Source organism: Myotis davidii, unplaced genomic scaffold (assembly GCF_000327345.1).
Source record: "Myotis davidii unplaced genomic scaffold, ASM32734v1 scaffold726, whole genome shotgun sequence".
Taxonomy (NCBI): Eukaryota; Metazoa; Chordata; class Mammalia; order Chiroptera; family Vespertilionidae; genus Myotis; species Myotis davidii.
This window is the reverse complement of record NW_006297808.1, coordinates 1,547,744-1,562,563: the sequence shown is the minus strand read 5'-3', so window position 1 is coordinate 1,562,563 and position 14,820 is coordinate 1,547,744. Positions and strand designations below refer to the sequence as shown.

General features: G+C 47.8%; 1 protein-coding gene across 1 annotated transcript in view; it reads left to right on the top strand.

Moving 5' to 3' along the window:
• Positions 1–9,114: 9,114 nt before the first annotated feature.
• Positions 9,115–14,820, top strand: part of SSC4D (scavenger receptor cysteine rich family, 4 domains) — an 11,588-nt gene continuing 5,882 nt past the window's right edge. The window contains 5 exon segments of the mRNA XM_015570241.1: positions 9,115–9,397; positions 11,436–11,632; positions 13,055–13,090; positions 13,338–13,643; positions 14,575–14,652. Coding sequence (XP_015425727.1) covers positions 11,470–11,632; positions 13,055–13,090; positions 13,338–13,643; positions 14,575–14,652 — 583 coding nt within the window. The 5' untranslated portion in view covers positions 9,115–9,397; positions 11,436–11,469.

Genomic DNA, 14,820 nt, shown 5'->3' with positions numbered 1-14,820 from the left:
CTACAGGGCCAGAATCTGGCGTTACACTCCCTCCCCAACTGATTTGCATTCATGTTAAAGTTTGGGAAGTGTGGCCAATCATAATTTCTCATCCCTTCCTACTCCCACCCCACGTGCTGACCTCTCCTCATAGCCCACGGAGGGAGCTAAGAGCTGGCCCAGGCCGATGGGGGAGGCCAAGAGAAAGGTCTTGATTGAAGGGTGGGTGGAATTTTATTGGAGAAGGCAGGTAGCTTATTCCAAGTCAGAGCGGGAAGAGGCAACCTTAGGAGCGGGCAAATTTTGACCTGCTGCCCAACATTATGGAAGATAGGAGGGGAGGTCAGTTGAGGTAGAGGCAGCTGTGTGAGTAGAGGTGTAGAAAGGACACTGTATGGGCTGGGGAGGAGCAATTTCAGCTCAGAGTTGCTGGAGCTTCAGATTGGGGGTGGGAGTGGGGGCAGAGAAGCAAGAGTGGCAGTTTAGAGGGCTGGGGAGGACCATGAAGGTGCTGGCTGAGAGGCTGAATTTTACTCTGCAGTAGAGAAGCACCACAGAGGGGCTGAATCAGGTGTGTAACCTGCTAGCTCTGCCTGGAAGCCGTTGACTGGAGGCAAGGGTCAGAGGCTACTGCGCCAGTCCTGGTGGGAGAGGGTAGAGCAGACTGACAGGGTCAGCATTTACAATGGCCTACTCTACTCGGCCTGGGTGAAACTCCTTCCGGAGGGGAGGAGAAATACAAAAATTAATGGCACTGATTCCTAGGGGTAGAAGTATGTACTCACTTGTAAATGCATGCCTCTAAAGTAATTGAACCACACACACACAAAAGGAAAAGAAATAAATAAAATAAAGTTATTGAGCCATAAGTTTAAATTGCTGAAATACCCCCATTGGTGTGTGTGTGTTTAATATTCTAGTTTACTTGTGGGAAAATAAATAAACGGAGGGAAGAGATTACCCCCACAACTTCCTCTGAGCTGATCAACATGGGGGTGGGGGGCAGATACAGTCAACAGAGAGAAGCAGGTAGGAACTCAGAGCTCAGGTTCCAAGCTCACCTCGGTGGCCTACCGCCGTGGAAGCCCCTCTCTGGGTTTCCTGCCTTCCAGGCCCAGAGGGAGGAAGCCAGCTGTGGCTGAGGCCCCGGCGGGACAACTAGCTGAGAGACTGTACCCTACTCAGGGCCTCACTGAGGAAGGAAGGGGCCTCCATATTTGTTACCCACAGCAGTGTGTTCGAGTTGTGCTCACAATAGGGTGGGGTGGGCTGGTGGTGAGAAACCAGGCCCTCCCTGAAGCCTCATATCCACCCCCTCTTGCTCTCTGCCTCAGAGCTAACCCCCTGAGAAGACTTCAGAACAAAAGATATGAAGAAAGTGGTGAGGGTCAGATGAGGCATGTACTGGTGGGGGGAGTCTGATGAGGATAGGGGTGTCTTTTTAAAAAAAAAATTTTTTTATTGATTTCAGAGAGGAAGGGAGAGGCAGAGAGAGATAGAAACATCAATGATGAGATAGAATCATTGATGGCTGCTTCCGGCACGCCCCCCACTGGGGATTGAGCCTGCAACTGGGGCATGTGCCCTTGACAGGAATCAAACCCAGGACCCTTTTCAGTCCTCAGGCCAATGCTCTATCCACTGAGCCAAACCAGCTAGGGCGATAGGGGTGTCTTTATATGCATGGAGTGGTGGTTAGCAAGTGGTATGGGCTTGTGTTTCTCTTTTTTTGTTTCTGTTTTTGAGAGAGAGAGAGAGAGAGAGAGAGAGAGAGTCTTTTTTTGTTTCTGTTTTTGAGAGAGAGAGAGAGAGAGAGAGAGAGAGAGAGAGAGAGAGAGAGATTCTCTTTTTTGGAAAGAGAACTAGAGACACCTTCATCAGGAAGCATGACCTGCCCAGCCCAAGCCAGATCCTGGGTCTTTTGCATTTTTTTTTCTGGGAAGTGCTGCCCTCTGGTGGCCAGAATGCACCAAAGGCCCGGCCACCAGCCCAGAGCATAGCATTTTTCTTAACATTCCTTATCGCCCAGATGTTGGTTTCTAAGTACTATTCCTCTGTAAAAGCAGAACACAGGGATCCTTGGAAAGTTGGCTGATTCAAGGGTAAGGAGACTCTGGAACATACTGTTAAGCCAAAAAAAAAAAATGCTTACAAAATGACAAGGATGTGTCAAAAGAACACAAGAGCAAACTGAATGGTGGTGGTGACTGGGGGTTGGGGGGGCAGAGGGAGGTAATCCCACTGGCCCAACTGGGGACAACTGTGCAAATGAATAGGACAATAAAAACTACACACTGAATAAATATCCATGAGCATCGTGCTGATGATAAAAACACATAGGTGGGAAAACTTTTCCTGTAAAATTGAAATTTCCTTACACTAGAATGCCAGCTAATAACCATTTGTAATCATCATAGTAATAGATTCAGGCAAGAATTATCCATGCATGTTAAAAAATTAGTTGATGGCATGATGGAGATGTTAGCTAAATCTATGGTGATGATATTTAGCAATATCAGTATCAAATCAATGTGCTGTACACCTTAAACTTCTAAAATGTTATATGTCACTTATATCTTGATAAAACTGGAGGAAAAGTTCTGAAGATGGATAATAGTGATGGTTGCACAACAATGTGAATGTACTGAATTGTGCACTTAAAATTGGTTAAAATGGTAACTTTTATGGTATGTATGTTTTACTACAATAAACCTAGTTTGATGGAAGTTTGAATGCATAGTTTCAAAGTTTCTCTCTAAAGATTCTTTATTAACTACAAAGGATTAAGTGGTGTTTTGGTTTTTTTGACAGACAACTGTTTAGTTTTTATTTCATAATCATAAACTTAACTCTGCAATCCAGTCAGACTGGGAAGGGGTAAGGAAATTATGGAACCCAATAAACTGGCAAGAGCACAAAGATTATAGAACATTCCAAGCAAATCGGGGTGAAGGGGTGCTCCCCTGAGCTACAGAAGGAATGGTCTGGTGGTTAAGATAAAACACAAGTCAGATTTGTTAGAGTTGTCCCCAGTCAGCACGTCTTGCTGGTCTTGCCATCACTGGACCCAAAGCGCCACGGCTGTCGCAATGTCCCGGCCTTCCTTCACCTGGCGAAGACCACATGCTTGCCATCCGACCACTCAGTCTTGGCAGCACAGATGAAACACTGGGAGCCGTTTGTGTTCGGTCCAGCATTTGCCTTGGACAAGATGCCAGGACCTGCATGTTTCAAGACGAAGTTCTCATCCTCAAATTTCTCCCCATGGACGGAATTGCCGCCTGTGCCATTATGGCGTGTGAGGTCACCACCCTGTCACACAAATCCCGGAATAATTAGCAGTTTGTGGTGAGTCCTTCCCGGCATTTTCTTCTAGGCATATATATAAGCTTTTCAAAATATCTAGGCCAAAGGCACTTGTGTACCTTTCTCAGGGGTCAAGCTGCACAGACTATGTTTCTTGAACTGGAAGCAAAGGACTATTTGAACACTTTCCAAGACTCTGTGTAAGTGCTTGACTGACTGGTGTTTAGACCCCTGCTCACCTGCTAGTCAGGGGTGTGAAGCTGAAGTTTCAGGACCATCACTTTTTTTTCTTTTTTAACAGAACTGTGAGGATGGAGAATGATGGGGACTGCTAATTTGGAGAGGGTGGTCAGGAAAGGACATTCTGAGGGAGTGACATTTGAGTGAGGTGAGGGAGTGAGTTGTGTGAATACCTGGGGAAAGACAACTCCAGGCCAAGGGAATTGCAAGTACAAAGGCCCTGAGGTAGAAGCAGGTTTGTATGTCCAGGAATATCGAGGAGGCCAGCGTGGCTGAGCAGAATGAATGAGAGGGAGTGGAGGGAGATGAACTCAGAGAGGCAGCCAGGGACCAATTCATGAAAGACCTTGTAGGCCTTTAGATCTCATTCTAATGAGAAGCCACCCAAGGATGAGAGTGGGAGAGTAACAGGCGAGAGTGCTGTTGACTATCTTTTCATTTGTTCATTTGCCAACTGGATGTACTCTTTGGTGAAATGTCTCTTTATGGCTTCCCCATTGTCTAACTAGAGTGTTTGGTTCTTTAATGTTGAATTTTGAGAGTTCTTTATATATTCTAGATAGGAATATATAAATTCTCTTTATCTGAAATGTCCAGAATAAGCAAATCCATAAAGATAGGAAGTAAATTAGTGGTTGCCAAAGGCCTGAGGGAATGGGAAGAGGGATTGACTTCTAATGGGTACAGGGTTTCTTTTTGGGGTGATGAAAATATTCTGGAATTAGGTAATGGTGATGGTTGTGAATATACTCAAAACCAAAGAGTCATACATCTTGAGCTTGTTCGAGGTCTGCTAAAGAGGGAGTATGGACAGAGAAGAAGGCCGGGGATTGAGCCTAGCGCTCCCCTCCACTTGCCTGTCACTCTTTACAATGGGCAGGTAACTGGATAAAGCTAACAAGGCATGAGGGGATATCTGTTGGGGGCTTTCTGGGAAACTCTTCTTAGCTTTTAAAACAGGACACAAGATAGAGATGTTTCCCCTCTTCTGGCTCTGAACATTGTCTTGTTCATGAGATACTCTGAACTGAGGCCACCATCTTGAGCCACGAGGAAAGCCACCAAAAAGAGCAGCCAAGCCCTGACCGGTTTGGCTCGGTGGATAGAGCGTCAGCCTGTGGACTGAAGGGTCCCAGGTTCGATTCTGGTCAAGGGCATGTACCTTGGTTGCAGGCACATCCCCAGTAGGAGGTGTGCAGGAGGCAGCTGATCGATGTTCCTCTCTCATCGATGTTTATAACTCTCTATCCCTCTCCCTTCCTCTCTGTAAAATATCAATAAGATATATTTAAAAAAGAAGAAGAAGAAGAGCAGCCAACTTGCTGATGTTGGCAGTGTAGGCTGATAGGAAGGACTTGGGTTCCTGATGCTGTCACTCGACTGAATTAACCAGTCCTGAAATGGGCTCACTCTGACTTCTTGTTCAGTGAGATAAACCCCTTTTTGAGTGATTTTGATTTGTGTTTTCTGTTCCTTGTAGCCAAAGGCACTGTCCCTAATAGAGTATCAAATGCTGCTGAGATAGCGAGTAATACAAGGACAACACGGAAGCTGTAGATGTCCCCTGGTATCTGCTTTCTCTTCTTTGCAATAATGGAATTCACAGCTGGGTTGTGGCCATGAGACGAAGTTCTAGCCATGAGGTACAAGCTGAAGGGTGTGGTCATACCCTCTAAGGAAAAAGCTTGAGCATGCCCTCTGGTTCTCCTTTCTTTCCATTTTTAATTTTCTTTCATGGACTGAATATGTCCTCTAAAATTTATGTTGAATCCCTAACCCCAAATATGACCTTGCATGGAAATAGGGCCTTTAAGGGGTAATTAATATTCAATGAGGTCATAAGGATGGGGCCATGATCCCATAGGATTAGTGCCCTTATAAGAAGAGACACCAAAGAGTGCTTTTCCCTCCCATGTGAGGACTCGGTGAGAAGGTGGCTAACTGCAAGCCAGGAAGAGAATCTTCACCAGAAACCAAATCCTGCCAGAACCTTGATCTTGGACTTTACAGCCTCCAGAACTGTGAGAAAATAAATTTCTGTTGTTTCTGCTACAGTCTATGATATTTTGATGGGCAGCCCGATCTGACTGATACATTGGCTAAAATAAAAGCTTGATGGCAGAGGCTAGAGCAGCACTCTTGGAGCATGAGAAGGAAGCCCTATATCAAGAATGGCAGAATGTCCCAGCCAGTGGCTCGGTTGGTTAGAGCATCTTCCTGTACACCAAAAATGTTGTAGGTTTGATTCCCGGTCAGGACACATACCTAGGTTGAGGGTTCAATCCCTAATTGGGGCATGTACAGGAGGCAACCGATGTTTCTCTCTCACATTGATGTTTCTCTCTCTCTCATCAATAAACATATCCTTGGGTGAGGACTTCAAAAAAAGAAAAGAATGGCAGAGCAGTAAAAGAGAAGGAATTTGGATCCTTAACAATCCTGAGCTCTAGATCTCCAGTTCTAGATCTCCTACCAGGACTTGTAAGTGAAAGGGAAAAATACATTTGGATATTGTTCAAGCCTGTTATTTTCTGGTAGATTATACTACTTTTCAGCAAATACTGGCATTCATTCTCTCTCCTCTTCCCCTTTATGAGAGGGATATATTTCCCCTGCCCACTGATAGATCACAGGCTTGGCCATGTGACTTGCTTTAGACAACAAAATATGAGCATATGGGATGTGTATCATGCCAAAGCAGACTTTAGATATGCTTGTGTGGCCTGGTTTGGTTTCTGGGTTCCAGCCTCCTCTACAGGAAGAGCATGCCCTAGGAAACTGCTGTTCCTTTCCTGGATCCTGGAATGAGAGGCTAATAAAACAGACCTGAACCCAACCCACAGCCTGAAATAGAACCATCACAGCCAACATGCAGAACCATGGGAGGAAAGTAATTTTTGCTTTAAACCAGCGATTTTTCATCTGATGGCACACATAAACGAATACTAAAATTCTGCAGCACAAACTAATACTAAAATTCTGCAGCACACCAAAAAAAAAATATTTTTTTGCCCATCTGACAAAAAAAATTATCATTTTGATTCATTCATACCAAACAGCTATTGTTGTGTTGTCTGTTGTCATTTTTTTTTAAATTTTACAGTCTCAAGGAAAAGCGATCCGAGCCCCTGACTAAATAATCAGAATTTGCCCGTTTTAAAAATTCTTGTGGCACACCGGTTGAAAATCGCTGCTTTAAGCTATGCAATTTAAGGATTGTTTGTTTTGCTTCTTATCACAGCAAAAACTGAAGAATACAGGTTCTCTCTGTTATCATATCAGAGCTCATCTTCTAACTATAAAACAAGGGATGAAAATAGGCCCTTGAATCTCATGACACGAAGGTCACTGGTGACCTTGGGAAAAATTGCCTCAGTGGAGTAGTGAGGCCAGAAGGCAGACTGGAGCAAGCTGAGCAGTGAGTGAGAGACAAGGAAATGAGATGTGTGCAGGCAGCTCTTTAGAGAAGTGTGGCTGTGATGGGAAGGAGAGGGGTGGGCACTGGCTGGAGGAGGGGCTGTGAGGCCAGTGGCAGCCTTGCAGAAGTGCTGCTCAGACCTGCCCTGGAGAAGGAACTTGCTGATGAGATGTGAGGAATTCAGTCAGCTGACAGCCTCCTGTCTAGCACCTTCCGGAAGCTCTGCAGCATTTGAGCCGAGACCACACTCTTGCCGGGCATTTCCCAGGCAGTGACAGAGCATGGCAGGGGTACCAGCACCTGAAGACCCAACCAACACAGGTGGGAAGGGTTTTCTGTTGTTTGCTTTCTTTTTTTTTTTTTGCTTTTTTTTTTTTTAATTTCAGAGAGGAAGGGAAAGGGAGGGAGAGATAGAAACATCAATGATGAGGGAGAATCATTGATCAACTGCCTCCTGCACACCCTACACTGGGGATTGAGCCTGCAGCCTGCCATGTGCCCTGACGGGGAATGGAACCGTGACCTCCTGGTTCATGGATTGATGCTCAACCACTGAGCCACACCAGCCAGGCTGTTGTTTGCTTTTAATGATAGAGAGCAGAGTGTGCTTAGAAACTCAAAGTGAAGAATCCAGTTGGGAAAGAGCAGATGACTAGGGAAGGGAAAAGACACCCAGATGGAGAGAGGGAGGTCCCTGTGAAGGCAGAAGGAGATGAGGTCTGGACTGAGGGGGAGTGGTTCCTCCGGCCAGGGAGGAAGGAAAGGCAGGAGAGAAGGAGGAATGAAAGCAGGGTGATGGCAGACCTCCCATCAGAGAGTTTTCTTTTTCTGAAAAGTGGGAAGCAAGATGAGATCTGAGAGTCAGGAAACTAAGTCCTTCTACGTGCATGGGCTGCGTCTCCATTTTCCGCTCTTGGCCTTGGTCTTCCCACCGGCAACATAAACCGCTTTAGCTAAACCCCAGTCCCCAAACATGTTTGAGCCTCAGAGGCTTTTGAGAAATACACTTTTAGGGGGAAACCATCCCTGAACTGCTTGATCAGAATCTTTGAGACAGAAGTAGTAGAAGCAATAATCTATATACAGGGTGTCCCCAAAAAATGTATAGACACTTTAACAGCTGATAGCTCAATATTGAAAATGAAATGTATTTTAATAAACACTGCCTTTATAATTATTCAAAGTATGTATATACATTTTTGGGACACCTTTTATATTTTTAAAAGTGCCCTTTGGCCCTAGCTGGTTTGGCTCAGTGGATAGGGCCGTGGCCTGTGGACCTAAAGGTCCTGGGTTCAATTCTGGTCAAGGGCATGTACCTCAGTTGCAGGCTCCTTCCCGCCCCGGGCCCTGGTCAAGGCGTGTACAGGAGGCAATCAATTGATGTATTTCTCTCACATCGATGTTTCTGTCTTTCCGTCTCTCGTCCACTCTCCCTAAAAATCAATGGAAAATATCCTCCAGTAAGGATTAACAATAAATAAATAAATAAATAATAAAATGTCCTTTATTAAAAAAATATTTCTCTCTGTCTTTTCCTCTCTTTCACTCTCTCTAAAAAATTAATGGAAAAATATCCTTGGGTGAGGATTTAAAAAAAATAAAATTAAAAATAAATTAAAAACACATGGGGAAAAGAGTGCCCTTGGCCATGATGGGATGCATAAGTCAGGTTTGGGAACCGCCCTGCAGGGCCTCCAGCTCTGTGGTTCCAGGGAGAAGGTGCAGCATTTTGCTGAAGGTATAAACTATAGAATAAGCCACATGCCACACTTCCTGTCACCTATAACTACAAAGGCCCAAAAGGTACCAGAATTCAAGAGGAACCACAGTAAGATAAAATCAGTAGCAAAATCAGAGCCCCCACCTACGTGGAAAACTCACCATGCACACTCCGGCCCCTGTGGCCATGTTTCCAAGCCCCCAGGTGGGCTGTGGGGCAGGTCTTGGTAAAAGGAACTCCCCAGGCAACAGGACTAAGGGGTTGAATCAGGGCCATCACAGGAGATCAGGGATGCTTGGCTGCCCTGCAAAGGGGTGGAGACCAACCCAGGCATTTCTGAAACCTGAGACCTGGAGTTGGGGGGAGGGGAAGGAGGGGCTGCCTGGCCCTGAGTGCCCAAGCCAGCCCCCCCCTCCCCCCTTACAGCTCCTCCTCTGCCTGGATGCCCCTTCTCTAGGGCTGCTCCAGACTGTGCAGGACACCTCCACTCTCCCTTTGCCTCCCTCTGCCCCTAAGGCTGGGTGGGGACAGGCTGGGGCCACCAGCAGCTCCATGGACAGAGACGTTGCCTCTGCTCACCTTCCAGCTTTGGAAAGAAAGGAAGAAAGATCTGCGTTGATTTGCATTTGGGGGATCCTACACCCTCCTAAACTTCTGGGGGCAGAAAAAGTGATTTGACCTTGCATTGACTGTAGAAGAAGGGACAGAAAGAGCCCAGAGCATTCTCCCAGGTATGAATTGGGGGGGTGGGGGGGTGTAAAAGTTTTCCACTGTCAGATGTGGAGTTGTTCTTGATGATCTCCCAGACCCCTTCTGACTGCTTCATTCCATGATTCTGCAGCACTAAACTTCATTCAGTCATTCAATAAACATTTCCTGTGTACCCATCCTGGGCCAGGTACTGCTATTGAATAAAACCTAGTCAGTCCCTGCCTTCAAGGATTCATAGTCTAGATGGGAAGATTGTGAATAGCTGCCGTACTTACAGTGCGTCAGACACTGAGCTACCCCTTTTATAAACTTATTTAACCCAGCAACAACTGTAAGAGGTAAGTGTATTACTAACCCCGTTTCACAGATGAGGACAGTGAGTCTTACTTAGCAAGGTGAGGTCACACAGAGTAGGTAGTAGTTGGTGGAGCTGGTGGAGTTGTGTTATGCTGCCTGCCTGCCCTGCACTTAAAGAGACAGTTCAGGGCAAAAGGTGTACTCATGAAGGGTGGGGAGGGAGCGAGAGTGCTTTAGAGCAGCGGTCGCCAACTGGTGGTCCGTGGACCACTGGTGGTGCGTGAGGTCCGAAAGGTTGGCGACCACTGCTTTAGAGAGCCAAGTTCAAACAGGGCAGGGAATGGTTAACCTTCACTTTGACCAAGGTTCCCAGGGAGTGAGGCAGAAGCAGGCTTGGGGCCAAGTGTGGAGCTGGAGGTAGGCAGGCCCCAAGAGCCCACTGGGAGCTCTTTGGGTCAGCTGGGACTTGAGGTCAGTGGGGATCAGGATCAAGGACCCTTCTCCATCACCCCTAGCCTGGGGTGGCAGGGGATACAGTGGGGTGACTTGAGGATTCCCAGCCAGGCTCCCTAGAAACTGGGTGTCCCATATTCTTATGGGTGGGGCTGACCTGACCTGGAGGCAAGCGTCCCAGCAGCCTGAATGTTGCGTGTCCTGAGGCCCAGGAAGTGGGGGGCAGACCCCCATCACTATGGATCTCCTCAGCAAAGATTGGACTGTGGCTCCCCCTACTCACAGCTCTCAACTCCCATCTCCCAGCTGTCTCCAGGCCAGGCAAAGGGAGGACAAAAGCTGATTATTCCACTGGGGGCTGTCCTAGGCCCCATGAATGGGGTATTGAAAACCCCGTGCCCACATCCAGATAGGTTTTCATCCTCTCTCCAACCAGACTCTTTGTATGCCAGGGCCGAGGCACAGCCAGGGAGAGATGGGGGAGGGGTGTGTGTGCTGGGAGGGGCACCCATGGACCTGCACTCTCAATGTATTGAAAACAGAACTATCCCCTCAGCCTGCACCCCACCCCTGTTTTGTATGTGAAGAAAGCAGGCCTGGGGGTGTTTCTGGGATGCTGGTTACGTGATGTAAATGTTCACTGAGTTCTACACTTATGGCTTCAGTACTTTTTATTTGTATACCTCAATCCAAAACTTAACAACAACAAATCCTCAAGGGCTTCTCATCCCCGAAAGACAGAGCATCCCAAATGGCATTTATTCTCTCAGCCCTTCACCACTGTTTTGCATATTTGTGAGTCGTAGGAACTATATTTCCTTGACTTTTTAATTGACTCATTTCTTCTGATTTAAATTAACTTTAAAGAGAAACTTTATGTTGTTCCAATAAATGGAAAACCAGGATCCTTTGCCATAAATAGAAGGCATTGTTTAAAAAAAAAAAAAGCAATGAAAATAAAACCATAAATATTCATTTATCTCCCCCTAAATTGATGTGGGTTGCCTTTGGGATGCACTGCCCTGGAGGATAAACTCAGTCCTGGGCACAGCTACGTGGCCTTTCTGGGTTTGGACCCAGGCAACCTTCCAACTTCATCTCCCACCATTCATTTTCACACACTCACTGCTCCAGCCAGACCTAACTCCTCATTAGCTTCCATCTGTGCTCCCTTCCTTCTCATCTCCCAGCTGTTGCTCCTGCTGCCTCCACGCAGAATGCCAAACCCAAGTGGAAATATCACTTCCCCCTGAAGCTCTCACTGGGACCTTCCAGCTGGAAGAAGTGACTTGGAATTTTTAATTCCAGATGTTCCTGCTGTGACTTCTTCACCAGCTCCGTGATGGAACCATTAGAAAGGCCATCGACTGACTGGACACACAAGGAAGCAGAAATTCTAATTGGTCCCCAACCAGATCAGAACAGGGGGTGGAGCCCTGGAGACAGGAGTACAGTACCTGCACCTATCCCCCCAGCCCTATCCTTCCTCCTCCTCTTGCCACTGGGTGAGTGCTGTCCCCCTAACCCCAACCACTTCCCTTTCTGACTCGCAGTTTTCCCAGCTGTAAAATTATGGTGGGAGGTGGTTTGTAAATGAGGCAGTTTCCAACATTCTTTCCATCTCCGACATCTGTCCAGGGTTGATTAGAGCTAAGGGTCTGACTTGGAGAAGCGGAAGGCTCAGTGCTGGAGGTGAGGGATCAATGTGCACAGAGTATGGGCAGTTAAGGGACATTGGAAATAGGAAAGGAGGGAAAGGGGATGGGCTTACTAATGGCTGTTGGAAAGGCAGCTGGTCGGATATATGAAACAAATGACTTAGGGACTATCCTAACTTAAAAAATGAAGAAACCAAGTCTCGGTTTTTTTCATCTGTAAAATGGGTACCTCAGTACATGTCTCAGAGCATTATTATAAGGATTCTCTGAAGTGATGTACGTGAAAGTGTCTAAACACAGTAATAGCTTGTGCACAAGTGGACTATTATGGAGTTTTCAATTTCCCTTGGTAGGCCAGTTTCCCTGTTTACTCCCTGCCTCTCAGGCCACGTACTCAGAATTGTAAGGTGAAGGCGAGTGTGGCGATTTCGGTTGGAATCCCAGTTCTACCTTTTGCTGTGTGGCCTTGAGCAAGTTGCCTAACCTCACTAAACCTGAAGTTTCCCCATCTGCAAAATCCTACCTACTTTATAAGTTGTCTTGATGATGAAGTGGGCCAGGCCACATAGAGCAGTGAGCACAGTGCCTGGAATGTACATTCACGAGAACTGAAGCAGAAGGACTCATCTAGGTAAAGCTTTGGGGGGGAATCACAATGAACCCCAAAACCAGTTCACACACGTAAAGCAGAGCTACTGAGCATCTGCGGAATAACAGGCTCCGGGCAGAGGGCTCTGTGGGACCCCAAGATGAGACAGGCATGGACACATTGCCAGGCAGGAGGCCCAGAAAGGGGAGTGTGTGTGGTGCCCAGTGACTCAGAAGGAACAGAGAACACTTTTAGCTGAGGGCTCCAGGAAGGCTTTCTGGAGGAGGGGGTTCTGAGCCAGGTCTTGAAGACTCGAGAGGGCTGTAATGAGCAGGATTGACCAGAGGAGACTGCATGGTTCAAATCCTGGAGACAAGACTGATGGGATATTAAGAAGGTGAGGCTGGTCAGAAGATACTAGAAGGCTTTGTAGAGAAAGCTCAGGGACTGGGACTCCTATAAGAAAAGAGGAGTGTTTGAGAAATTTAGCAGCGGAGTGGGGATAAACAGATCTGTCTTAGGCAGCTCTCTCTGGGTCCTCCATGACCAATGGGAGAGGGTGAAGCAAGGAGGCCAACTGGGACAGTCAGGGCAAGAGGTGAGACTTGGGGGAAGTAGGAGTAGTGAAGAGGAGGGGCATGATGGAAGAGGGGGCCAATGCTCTCCCCACTCTGTTTCAGCCAGTGCCCTACAGCCCACCCCACTGCCTTTTCCAGGTAGGTGCCCCTGCTCCTTCCTCCCCATCCCCCCTACTCCGACCCCAGGTACTCAGATGCTCAGACAGAAGACCTCTATTGTTTTAGATGCCCCAAAGGGACTGCACCAGTCTCCCCAATATATAGGAAGGGAGAAATGAGATCTAGAAGGGACTGTTGTTAAGGCTCCCATAACTTCATGGCAAGATGGGCATCCTGTAGGTTGGACCCAGGGATCCCCCAGGTGCCAGTTCAACCCTCTCCACAGAACTGAGGTTGGTGGGGGGTCCGAGCCGCTGCCGGGGGCGTCTGGAGGTCCTGCATGGTGGCTCCTGGGGCAGCGTTTGTGACGATGACTGGGACGTGGTGGACGCCAATGTGGTATGTCGTCAGCTGGGCTGCGGCCTGGCGCTCCCCGTGCCGAGGCCCCTTGCCTTTGGGCAGGGCCGAGGCCCCATCCTGCTGGACAACGTGGACTGCCGTGGGCAGGAAGCTGCTCTGAGCGAGTGCGGCAGCCGAGGTTGGGGAGTCCACAACTGCTTTCACTACGAGGATGTGGCTGTCCTGTGTGACGGTGAGCAGAGTCCTGTGACCTAGAGGGCCGGCTGTGTCAGATAGCGGGGCTGAAGGCTAGATGAATGAAGGGACTTCCCAGCGATAACACTGTTCCATGTAGAAGACCAAGCCAGTGGCCGCATTGCATTGTGTTGGGGAAGAGCTCCAGTCTGGCCAAGAGCCCTGGACCCCAGTGGTGCTTCTAGCTCAGTGTGTGGCTTTGGTCAAAACTCAACATTACTCCTTCCATGTAGGACTTTGTTCCAGCAAAGTCCCCTTCTCATTTTTTTTTTAAATATATTTTATTGATTTTTTACAGAGAGGAAGGGAGAGAGATAGAAAGTTAGAAACATCGATGAGAGAGAGACACCGATCAGCTGCCTCCTGCACATCCCCCACTGGGGATGTGCCCGCAACCCAGGTACATGCCCTTCACCGGACTCGAACCTGGGACCTTTCTGTCCGCAGGCCGACGCTCTATCCACTGAGCCAAACCGGTCTCGGCCCCCTTCTCATTTTTTAAATCAGATGATTGGGGTCAACACTGGCCACAGGTCCACTTGGCATAGAGTTACAGCAGAAACTTCTGAGGGCTTTGACCTTGAGAGCAGTGGTTTTAATTTTCAAGAAAATCCCCTGGAAGGCTCAGACTATGGCCCCATCCCAGTTTCTCCTTCTGCAGGGGTGGGGTTGAGCCTGAGAATTTCCCTTTCTAACAAGGTCTCAGGTGATGTGATGCTGCTTTAAGAACTAGAAGAACTCCTCTAAAGCTACTGCTTCCTGGACCCAGGGGGCCCTTTCACCTCTCCTATCCCCGGCTTTTATCCTTTGTGTGACCAAAGGCCCTGAGGAGCAGGCACCTTAGGGGTTCATGCCCTGCTACTTATACACCTGTGGGTGTGAGGATGGAGAACAGAAAGATCCATTTGTCACCCTCCCTTCCTTTCCAGAGTTCTTGCTCACACAAACCCCAACAAAGAAAGTGTTAACCAGCAGGGCACCCCCTACAACTACCCAGAATGGGAGAGGTAAGTAAAGGCAATGTGGGGGGCCACCTGGGTCTTAGGAGAGGGACCCAGAGAACAGTCTCTGATATCAACCCTAAGTGAAAAGAGAAGGATTACTGATGGTTGAGTTTGGTCATTCCTCCTCCCCATCCTGCCTCCTTTACTCCCTCAGGCTTCTCACCTTCTGGA